The sequence below is a fragment of the Ursus arctos genome, chromosome X, assembly GCF_023065955.2.
Source record: "Ursus arctos isolate Adak ecotype North America chromosome X, UrsArc2.0, whole genome shotgun sequence".
In the NCBI taxonomy this organism is placed as follows: Eukaryota; Metazoa; Chordata; class Mammalia; order Carnivora; family Ursidae; genus Ursus; species Ursus arctos.
In genome coordinates, this window is record NC_079873.1 from 15,915,895 (window position 1) to 15,928,658 (window position 12,764).

Sequence of the window (12,764 nt, forward strand, 5' to 3'; positions counted from 1 at the left end):
TGAGGTATGGAGCAGGGGGACAAGGACTATTTGAAGAAAAATGATGAAGATGCTGCATCTTCCTGAGCAATTTTAGTTGGTGGCTTTGTAAAACATTTTTGATATTAAAGACAAACATGGATATCCTTGACTAGAATGTAACCTTTGCATTCATTTTATTTTTTGTTTATTTTTAAAATATTTTATTTATTTGTCGTGAGAGAGCACATGTGAGCACAAGCAGAGGGAGCGGGAGGCAGAGGGAGAAGCAGGCTCTCCGCTGAGCAAGAAGCCTGACGTGGGACTCGAGTATTCCAGGACCCTGGGATCATGACCTGAACCGAAGGCAGATGCTTAACCAACTGAGCCACCCAGGCATCTCCTTTGCATTCATTTTAAAGACAATTTGTAAGTCTCCAAAACTTTATACTCATAGTGGTAATCCCCCACCCTAATTCCTTCAGAGTAGCCATTCAATTTCTGCTGGTATTAGGGATATTTGGAGGAAGGATTGAGATATACTGTTATAATGTATCTGGCAAGATCACCTTCCAAATCTACATGAGGACTCAAAAAGAGTATCAAAAAGTGTATCAGGGAAATATTTTTAATCATTTACAAAGTACAATTAAGAGAAGTCACACGGTCTTGAAGATAAAATAAATGTGAAGTGATTACTGCCAATTTGTAAGAATTTCCAGTGTACTTTTGAATGACTTTATTCACTTTCTCACACTTACTGATAGTGAGAAATTAAGAACAGAGAAACACCACTTGTATAGAGACTAGTATTTCATAAAATATTTCCATTCTCCACCTGTATGAAATACACAAATTCCAAAAAACAATTTTTTAAAAACACACACTCATGACTTACCTTTCCAAATGATCCCTGCCCTAATACTTTTAAAAGTTCAAACTGGGAAGGATCTGCCTTTTCATGTCCTTCCTTTACATGATGTGTGATTGCAATTTCTTTGATACTGCCTTCTTCCTGTTGATGCAAATATAAAGGGAGAAAAGAGAGTTAGAGATACTCTCTCCAGCTATAAATCAAGAAATGTAAATTTAGCATATCATATTAGAAATCCTCAAATTATTATTTTTTTAAAGAAGCTCTATTTCCAACATGGGGCTTGAACTTGTGACCCCAAGATCAAAAGTTGCATGCTCTACTGACTGAGCCAGCCATGCGACCCCGCAAATATACTTTCAAGTTAAATGTCAGAAAGAATGATACCAGCCCACAGCATAGACCAATTTAACCTCTACTTAACATTAGCACTGAGTATTTCCAAGTCTTCATTCTTCCTACTGGAGATAATTAGGATAATTTCATGGGGTGAGGGCAGAGGGTATAAAGAAGTCTGAAAACACAACAGAGTAATCTGCTGTGCTCTTGACATGTGCTTGTATTAGGTAAAACCAATGCTACACACACACACACACACACACACACACCCCGTGTTTATTGGGGAGTGGGGTTGAAAAATATTCCAAGGCAAACATGGAGATTTCTTTTTTTTTTTTTTTATAATAATGATTTTTTTATTATATTATGTTAGACACCATACAGTACATCCCCGGTTTTCGATGTAAGGCTCGATGATTCATTAGTTGTGTATAACACCCAGTGCACCATGCAATATGTGCCCTCCTTACTACCCATCACCGGTCTATCCCATTCCCCCACCCCCCTCCCCTCTGTAGCCCTCAGTTTGTTTCTCATAGTCCATAGTCTCTCAAAACATGGAGATTTCTACCCTCAGAAAGGCCATTTGAATCAGTATGCTGAAGTTGATTCTGCTGGAAATATGTAAGTTACTTTCTGTTTCTAGGACTACTTGGGATCTGAGAAGGGAGAAAGATATAACTCTAAAACACAAAATCAAAAAAGATATAACATTTGGATGGAGGATTAGACTCAAGAAAAAAGTTACTACTCAGCATAATGGAACAGTAGAAGGTCTTAGGGTTAAGGGAAGGATTTTTAGACAGTGGATGCTTCAGTACATCTGAGGGAAGGCATCAGAAAAGGGGAAAGGTTGAAAATATATGTAAGTATACACAGAATTTCAATTACTTATTCACTCTGGGATTAGCAGCTTAAGTACACCTTATTTAATCAAGATACGTACTATACGTTACAGCCAAAAACTACAATAAAACAAAACTCGACAAAACTAGAAATATAAGCCTGTCAAAAGACTATTTTTCTTTTTTTTGCCTGTTATTTTTTCCTAGTACCTAAGTATTATCAGAATTGACATGTGTTGTACACAAATAATTCGTTGTTTTTTATTATTGTTGTGTTTCATATGCATGTTTGAGCTCAATTAACATTTTCTGAAATAGAATGTTGGCTACATATGGAATTACAAAGATTTCTTAAAAAGATATACTGGTATATTAACATGGCAGGTTTTGAAAATGAGCAGTAAAAAAGAAGAAAATCTCCTGTAACAGGACAAAAAAGGAATCTAGGCCTACTCTTCTACTCTGTAAGACAGAAGTTTGTAGACTGTGCTAATACTTAGGCAGCTTCACCATTCTGGGCGCTCTCAGAACTGTGGCAACAATAAAACAATCCCCTAATATGGTTTAGTCCTGTATTTTGTAATTTCACATGCACTATCTCCTTTATTTCTCACAACCATCCTGTGCAGTAGGTGTTAGGGTAGAATCAAGCATTAACTGACTCTGAGACTCTACCCCCTTCCTGTGCACCCCTTCTCTGCAAATGAGACCAGTGTACCAGGGCTCGAGAGTGATAGCTATTTGTAGCTATACTAGGAAAAGCAGGAAGCAAATTACCAAATTCTTTTAAGAAAACTTTCAAAGAACAATGTATATGTGGAACTGATTAAAATCCAGCAAATATTTATTAAGTACCTACCATGTACCAAGCCTGAGTTAGTGCTTTTTCACCTTTTATCTTATATTTATGCTTCACAACAAATTTTTCACTACATATCAATGTTAGAGAGGGCTGATAACAACAGAATGGAGTATAACTCAGACCAAGCAAAAACATCTCAGAATTCTCTACAAACTCCCCCATTCATCACTAGAAATTTGACAGATCTTTTAAAGGCCAAATGATTTGAATACAGTTTAAAGTTTAAAGAGATTAAGGGAAGATCACAAGCCAATAACTGGCAAACTTATGGCTCAATTCCAGGTTCTGACTTCTAATGACTTCTAATACAAGGCTCTTAGAATTACACCATACTGAGACTGTCACAGGCTTCTGTAGTTCCCCATCCAAGATCAATGACAGGAACATACACACTTATTCCTTTGATCCTTGTAACTGGTCTGTATCTCTTGGGTCAGTTAGCTATAGTGATTAGAGCAATGTCTCTGAATTATTGGTAGCATATCCTCATCAGCTGAAAAGAATCAGCATATGCCAAATATCTGTACGCTTACTGGCTTATAAATCATATATACTTTTTGTATTACTAAATTACATACATTACACATGGAAATGAAACTATAAGGAAGTTCTCTTTCTTTTCTGTGAGCCAAAATGCTGTCATATCGCACTTTAAAGACTAGTAGATTACAGACTTAAACTCAAAAGGCCAAAGTCACGGGTTGGATTCTAGCATGTGCCAGTCAGCCTACTATGGAAAAAACTATCTGTTCAAGAGTCTAACTGGAATCTAACATCCATATTTATGTCTTTAAATCATGAGGCTATGAAGAACTATACCCTATAACATTCCATATGTCTTACCAGTTTTCTTTCTTGGGTAAGTGGGATGTAATTTTAGGCTGCAATATTGTTTCATCTTTTATTTCGTAAAAATACTTACTATAATTGTGTGTCACGAAGATGCAACACAGGCAGGGAAGGATCATTGAATTACAAATGTTTTGCATTTTGCAACAGGCATATAGGATCAAGTCTTACTCTCACAGAGAGCTACAATCAGGCCATGGATCTCAAAATAAACAACAGTAACTATTCAAGAAAGATTTCACCTTGGATGACTACCTTTCCTTTCCTCTCACATCAAACAAGTTACCAAAAAATACAGCATCTCCCTTTGATCCCTTCATTCAACAAACATATACTAAAACATCTACTACGTATCAAACATGGTAATGGGAATACCCTTCTTTCTTTTTCTTCCTATTTCCAATAGCATCACCCAGGTACAATTCTTCATTACCTTTCCTGTGGAAAACTGAAACTAGCTTGGTTACTCGTAATGCCCCTTTGTGCCACTGCCAGTCCACTTCATCCTCCTGACAAATTCATTTTCTAAAAGGAGATAGCTCCAGTCATATGGCCAGACTGCCCAAAAACTCCTCTAAGTTTTCCTAAATTAAACGCACTGCTTCACCTTGGCATACGAGGTCCTCTACAATATGGCTACAACTTAGTTTTATGGTATTATCTTTCAACATTGCCTTACACGTAATCTTTTGTCAACCTGGGTTATTTCCTGTTCCTCAAACATTTTGTTTTTAAAATTAACTACATGCACATGGATGACAAATCAAATAGTGATGAAAAGCAAGTCTCCTTTCAACCCCATACCCAGGTTTTTAAAAAAAGTTAGATTTTTCTGTACTTACTTTGATAATTTCTTGGTTTATTAACTTTAAGACAATGCCTGCTGATTTAAAAATAAAATGAAGGATTCACTCATATCCCTTTGATCATCTTCTTCCCCACTATTTGATTATTATATTACTTTTACATAATTTTCTCATCTTTTCCACTAGTTTTGGATAGAATCCTAACTCCTCACTTCATTTTGTTTTTTTCAAGATTTATTTACTTATTTGAGAGACAGAGAGAGTGTGCAAGGGGGGAGGGGCACAAGGAGAGGGAGAGAGAGTATCTCAAACAGACTCCCCGCTGAGCACAGAGCCCTATGCAGGGCTTCATCTCATGACCCTGACTGACATCATGACCTGAGCTGAAACCAAGAGTTGGACACTTAACCTATTGAGCCACTCAGGCACCCCCTAACTCCTCACTTTATAAAAGGAGGTTAATAGTGCCTGTACGGGGACACCTGGGTGGCTCAGTCAGTTAAGGGTCTCTGCCTTTGGCTCAGGTCATGATCCCAGGGTCTTGGGATCGAGTCCCATATCAGGCTCCTTGCTCAGCATGGAGACTGCTTCTCCCTCTGCCTGCCGCTCCCCCTGCTTGTGCTGTCTGACAAATAAACGAATAAAAAAAAATCTTTAAAAAAAAAACCAGTGCCTGTATGTTTTTTCTCTCAAACTTCCCTAACCTGCTAGCTATATTTTTACATTCTTATCGATATTGAAAAAATTACCATTCTCACCTGTAACCACAACCAAACCCTTCATACTGTCTCCACAGCCTGATTTTAAAAGCAGAAGTCCCATACACCAGCATTCACATTTTTATGACTATATTGTTTAAATGCAGGCTAGAAAGTACATTAAACTTCCTTTTATATGGGCCCATAACAGTGACTTCCAAGACAATCTGTGGGGACTTAAAAAAAATGAAACAAAACAACACTTCACCAAATGCTTAAATCCATGATACATTTTACTTTGAGTTCTATTGGGATCATGAACTTTTTACGTGTTTTTCTTTTTTCCTGTTTCTAACAGCTCCATCATTCCTGGAGGGAGGGAAAGGTTAATCTGACCATTAGTCTTAATTTTTCCTTAACCCTTTGCCATACTTCTCATTCTTCTGAGAGCCCTCTCTTACCCTCCCATCAGGAATGGTTGTTCTCTAGGCCTTGCTGCACAGCTATTACCTCCAGATATCTCTTCAGTGCTTTCCTGGTTGAACCCACTATTCTCAGTTTCCCATATCCTTCTCTTTCTTAGATTACTCCCTTGTAACTCCCTAAGAAAGGTGATGTGGAAAAAAATTTTCTGAACCTTGCACATCCAAAGATGTCTTTATTTTCTCCTCACATTTGTATAGTTTGGCTTGGTACCAAATTCTAGAATAAAAACAATCTGGCCTCAAACATTGACGCTAATGGTCCACTGCCTTCTAGTAGCCAGGACTGCTACTGAGATGGGTGATGCTAGCCTGATACACATTTTTTTAAAGATTTTATTTATTTATTTGACAGAGAGAGAGACTCCAGGAGAGAGGGAACACAAGCAGTGGCAGTGGGAGAGGAAGAAGCAGGCTCCCAGTGGAGCAGGGAGCCCGATGCAGGGCTCGATCCCAGGACCCTGGGATCACGCCCTGGGCCAAAGGCAGACACTTAACGACTGAGCCACCCAGGCACCCCCTGATACACATTTTTGGGAAGGTGAACTGTTTTCTTTCCAGAAGCTTTAAGAATTTTCTCTATCCTTGTACTTCTGAAATTCCACACTAGCAAGATAAATATGGGTCTTCTTTCCTTTAGAATGCTAGATGGTTGATGAGCCTTTATAATTTAAAGATCTGAATTCTTTGCCTCTGGGGGAATTCTAATATATATTTTTTTATAATTTCCTTCGGTCAATTTTCCAGGGTTTGTCTTTTTGCAACTCCTCTATTAGTTAGGTATTGTATATCTGGGATTGAATCCTGTATGTCACTTATCTTTTTTCTTCTATTTTCCGAGAGACTTCCTTGGTTTTGTTTTCCCACCCTCATACTGAATTTCTTATTCTGGCAAATCTTATCTTAAAATAAATTTGCAAGTGCTCCTTTTGTGTTTCTTTAAAAAAAAACTGCAACTTCCTCCACTATCTACCCTCTTACCCCAAAATGGATGCAATCATTCCAAACCTCTTTCGGATATAAACTAGAATTTTAAGTCTTTTTCTGCATCGGGGCTCAGAAAGTCCAAAAAAGTGTGCTTGGGGGTGGAGAGAAAAGATTGAGGCCTATGGCCCAAGTTCTAAAGACTTGTCATTGTTTTATCTTCAACACGTTTTTTTTTGTTCCTTCCAAGTTTAAATTTTTACTAGTCACATTAGCAAGCTACCGTCTATCTACTTTTATGTTATATGGTCATAGCAGTATAATAGGCAAAATATCCTTGGTTGGTATCTCAATGCCCATAATGTGCTTAATGTCACCAGTTTCTCCAAGTTACGGGACCATGGGTATTTTAGAAATGAATATGAGGTTCAATTAGGACATAATACTAATGCTTGGGCAATCTTGGACAATGTGCTCTCCTAGTTCATACCTAGAATCTAATGAGATGGATGCAGAGAGGAATATCAAATTTCCAAAGGCAACGATAATCCAAGGACGGACATCTGCATGTGACAAACGTATCATGTGAATAAATCACCTGTTACTGAAATAAATCTGTCACATGAAAACACAGAACTACAGTTTGACAGTTTGTAAAATTTTGTTTTTGCCTGTAAGTACACAGTGAAGCAACTATAATTTTATGGCAAAAGAATTTTGTCAATGAAGTCGAGCACAGATTTAAGTTATATCCATTATTCCCCTGTGAGGTTCACATATTTTTACATTCTCTGGTACATTTTAAATGATACATGGATATCTGCCCATTCGTCATCATGAAAAAACTTACACTGTTTATTTCTAATACTTATAGTAAATTCTGTATTTTATTCTTACGAAGTCTATGTTTATTTGATAAGTAAAGTTCTAGCTGTAAGTAAAAGTGTGAGGCTGGTGGCTGGTCTCCATCACAACCCTGTATCATCTGTCTACACCCCTATCACTTTCAGATATTTGCCACCCCCAGCCTATGTGTTCAGTACCCTCAAGCTATGTATGGGAATTCATTCAGTCATCCATTTAAACATTTATTTATCGAGTGCCTAATACATGGCAAGCATTCTTCTAGATGCCTGAGATAAACAATACAATATATGAAATAGACCGAAATTTATGGCATTTTGCAGAGAAACCAAACAATAATAATAGGTATATTCATGTTAGAACAAGATAAATACCATGGGGAAAAAGATACTAAGTTGGGTGAGAGGGATCAGATGTGCAGGGATGAAAAGGAGAGTTCGCAATTTTAAATAAAACCATCACTGCAGGTTTTACTGAAAAAGTGCTCTTTGGGTAAAGGCCAGAAAGATGTGATGGAGTCAACCATCTGGGGGAAGAGCATTTCAAGCAGAGACAAGCCAGTGCAAAGGCCAGTGTGGGAGCACACATGGAGACCACTGTTTGGATTGGAGAGGAAGAGAACAGGTCCAAGAGGGGACTAAAACTCAGAGGAGACTCTGGTGCTCTTGCTTCTTCCTAACTGCCTGGTCCTAATGGAAATGTTTCTGATCTATGACATACTCTCTTAGGCCCATTCCTTTTGTTAGAAGGCAATTCAGATTATGAGCCAGGTAGTATGCTAGGTGTTAGAGATAATAAGATAAAGAAGAGTATCTGCCCTCTAAGAATCTGCCTAGGGTTTCAAACATTTATTACTAGATAAAGACTCGTTGAGATGTGATCCATGATAGAAAAAAGAAGGTCAGTTCAGTTAACAAATATGTAATTTAGGAATTCTGTAAAGGGTGCCAGTTTAGACATCACAGAAAAATGGCAGAAGAAAATTCATGGACAGGTGGATCTTTTGGTGTTCGTCCAGTCACATAGAAAGCCACCTCATTTGTTTCCCAGGACCATCAAGAAGTCTGTAGGTTCCTTCTTAAATGGTCCTTAAGGTTTGCCCTTTAATGGGAAAAAAGATTAACTTAATGCTTCCTTTTTAAGTTGAGAGGAAAAAGATACAATTTTGTTCTTAAAACGTAAAAGGATTAAAGAAAAGGAACAGAAAGTGATTCTGTCTATTAGAGACAGAAAACCTAATATTGTAACACACTACCATTAAGTAAACAAACTGCGTGATATTAATTGATTTTAAAGAATGATTCAACTTTTGGCATTATGCCCTGACTTGTATACATAATTTCCTTTTTCCTGCCCTCCCTTGGGTCAGGAAGTGTGTTCTTAAGGCATTTGTATTTTCTAAATTGTTTTGAATGTCAGAAAATACGGATGAAACTTGAAGTAAATTATTTAAATGTTCCTTGGTAAAAACTAATAAATAAATCTTTTCTAACCATGGATATGTAACTATTTTTTTGGCCTAACATAAAGAAGACCTTACAAACGAAAAACGTATACTTCATTTGCCTCTTGAATGTAATTCAAAATTCAAGTATTAATCTCTATACAGAAACCTAACGTTCTATAATACACAGTTTTTAATTTTAAAAATATATATTAATTTTTTAGATGATCGAGATACATAAAAATTTGGCTGTGATACATAATTAGGCTGGTTATTCAAGCCATGCTGAAAAAACACATTTTAAGGTACTCTAGATAACGATTTGACCAAATCCAATTTACTTATTTGCCAATGGATGATAAATATGCGCAGCATTTTTCATTTAACCAAGTTCCCGAAGAGTATTCGAAGCCAGCTTCTTCTATGCTTGAGAAAACAGCATTGCTGTTCTCCAGACTAACATTCCTAATCAGTGCTGTAGAGAGCACAGTTTTCTCCTAATCGGGAATCCCAATTGAAAAATTAAATTCTCTTTAAAGAGCAGCAGGATAGCATAATTCTCATGGCAAAATATCAAGTTAATTTGGCAGAATTTTAGATGAAACAAAATGCAAATTATCATTTGCTAAGCAAATGATTTTAACAAAGTAATGCTTTAAAAACTGTGCCTAAGTTAGATAAAATTAGTTACTTAAATACAGTTGATTAAAAACTTCTAAATTTGAAAGGAACCAATTTCAACAAAGTTCTGACTTTAAGGTCTTGACTGTTTAAAATAATACATTCTCCAACCCATCAAAATATTGCTTACATTATAGTAATCTCCTAGGACTATCAGTAAGTTCACAATTTTGTTCATGCCTGGTTTACTACTGAAAGTTACTGTCATCTGTTTCATTATACAAAATTACAAACTCGAGCAAAATAAAAACTACTTTACCACTAAAAAGCCAATGTAAAAATAAGTTTACAAAGTATTCAATGGAAACGAATAATTCACATAGGTAGCTTACTTTTAGCAAAAAGAAATACTATCCTTTAAAAGTTCTTTAAAAACTGGTTTTGAATTTTGAAAAACTTCTTAAAGAACATATAAAATGAAATAATTGTTTAATTAGTATAATTACACTGAGCTCCAACTAAAACATTTTAGTCTTTACTTCTAAGTTGAACAAAGCTTACCTGTATAGAGCGAACACGAAAAGACAAAAATTTAAACATGGCTACGAAACCATGATGGTGATAAAAGAATTTCTGACCGTAAAACTTAGGTTGGAAAGGGAAGGCCAAGCCCCTGCAAAGTTTTCTCCTACCAGCTGTTCCGGCAATTAGAAAATTTCCTGTCAGGCGGGTCCTGAAATGCTAGAAAAAGTGGCCTGACAATTTTCCTGTGGTAAAAGAAAGGAGAAACGTAATGGCGAGGGCACTATGTAGCTGATAGGTAGGGAGGCCAGAACAGGAAACCAAAACAGATTTGCTGATAGCAAAATCCTGTTGAAATGTTCTTAACTCCTGGTTCCCAGCAATCTAGACAATTTTCACAACCAGTGAAATGAACATTATTTTATTTTAGAATCCTCAGAAATGCCAGTATTTCTTAACTATATGACTTTTTAAAAGCAAATGAAACTAGTCAGCACTATTAAAATAATAAGTCATTGATGCACATGTGAAATTTTACCCTTTGTAATGTTTACACACACTCTCTAAAGGATAGTCTCAAGACTACTTTAAGATTATATATAGACAAGTCATGGGTGTTCCCTGTCAATGAGGCATTGTTTCGTAAGTCTGGGAAGAAAATGACCACATGCAAGAAACTTTTTGATTGTGATATAAAGACAATTTCTTTCTGTCTTAAACGGAAGTAAATTATATTTAAATTCACATTGGTTATAGACATCAATTATCGGCCAGGTTAAAGATTTCAAGGTCCATAGCTAAAAATCCTAGTTGCTAAAATCTAAATTAAAAAAAAAGACCAACCCCTGGGTTATTAGTGAGCAAAAGGAACACTTACTGATATTAAGCCAAACTGGAAAAGGAGAAGTTACCAGACAATCCCTTACTCCACCTCCTTCTCTAATAGCCTCTAGAAGTTCTTCTAAGGTATTTTTATTTTGGAAAATGGATTTTAAAATATGCCAATAATCAGAATATGATCACTGAAATAGCGGCATTTAAACAAAACCCAAGGACAGAAACATCGAGAGCTGTGGAAAATGCCCTACTTGATATGCATTTAACCTACATGGAACCAACAAACACATCAATCATTAATATATATATAATATATTATATATATAATCTATATGAATTTAATAAAATAATTGAATTTTCAAAACCTTTAGACAATTATCATATGATTTCACTCATATGTGGAATTTAAGAAACAGAACAGATGAACACAGGGGAAGGGAGGAAAAAATAAAGTAAGATGAAATCAGAGAGGGAGACAAACCATAAGAGACTCTTCAACTACAGGAAACAAACTGAGGGTTGCTGGAGGGGAGGTGGGGGAGATGGGGTAACTGGGTGATGAGCATTAAGGAGGGCATTAGATATAATGAGCGCTGGGTGTTATATGCAACTGATAAATCACTAAACTCTACCTCTGAACTAATACACTGTATGTTAATTGATTAAAAAAACAAAACAAAAAACAAAACCTGAAGAGTCTTCAGAAAACACCAGAAATGATCAGCTAGTTTTCTGGATGAAGGAACCATGGCTGAGGCAGGCACATATTTAATGATGGAGCTATCTATAAAGGCAGCTCAGTTCAGCACTACTTTATTGAGCAAATGATAGAGTGTCCATTAGGTGCTATACAAGCCATATGAAAGGCCAGGGCTCTTCCTTCTATATCAAATTTCTGCAGCTATGTTCTATAATGTTCTATGAATGTTTCTGCTGCATTTAACTTTTATGGCAATATTTTATAAATGACCTAATAGAAGTTGAAGAATAAAAAAAAACTGCTCAATTTAAAAAATTATCCTACTTAACCAGGTACATTAGAATCAACAGGGACCCAAATAAATGTCCAAGATAAAATTTTGAATTCTGCTAGGGAATTGTACAGTCCTCTCAATTAAAAATGCAAGCCTCAATTTTTCAGCAAGGAAGGCACTTAAGAAAATTTCCATCAAACATGAACCCACCCATCTCCCAGAAGGAATTATGTAGGTCTCCTTAAAATGCTACAAAAGGGCAGCATGGTTAGGATAACAACCTAACATAAAACTTCAGTCTGAACATGAGATGCCTTTTAAGACTGTCAAGAAGCAGCAAACAAGGGAGGGAAATCTGAAGGGGGAGAATCAGAGAGGGAGACGAACCATGAGAGACTATGGACCCTGAAGAGAGGAGGGTGGGGGGAGGGGGTAACAGGGTGATGGGTATTAAGGAGCGCACATGTTGTGATGAGCACTGGGTGTTATACGTAACTAATGAATTACTGAACGCTACAGTAATGTTCAGTAACTTACTGAAAACTAATGATGTACTATACAGTGGCTAACTGAACATCATCATCATCATCATCATCATAATAATAATAAAGCACCAAACAGCATGGTTACTGCACAACTGATTAAGACATGCAAAACAAAATAGCATTGTCTTTGTATACAGCACTGTCATCAACTTTATTCAAGTAATACTTAAGAAGCAACCAAATAACCTTTTTTGAACTTAAAGGATTAGTCTGGATTGGCTTTAACGACTACTGATGCTCAGGTTAACAGTCACATTTTGTCGTGCACTGTGCTTTTTAATATTAGCACTAAGAGAATGAAGCAGTATTTCAGATACCAA

At 36.4% G+C, this 12,764-nt stretch overlaps 1 protein-coding gene across 9 annotated transcripts in view; it reads right to left on the reverse strand.

The window, feature by feature from the left end:
• RPS6KA3 (ribosomal protein S6 kinase A3) overlaps positions 1–12,764 on the reverse strand; it is a 111,218-nt gene that overhangs the window by 52,732 nt on the left and 45,722 nt on the right. For 8 of the 9 annotated variants that reach the window (XM_048213396.2, XM_057310514.1, XM_026480206.4 and 5 more), the window contains one exon: positions 857–973. In XM_048213396.2, coding sequence (XP_048069353.1) covers positions 857–973 — 117 coding nt within the window. Of the gene's footprint in view, positions 1–856; positions 974–10,127; positions 10,465–12,764 lie in introns of those variants that run through there. The other variant, XM_044377579.3, reaches the window with a different exon arrangement.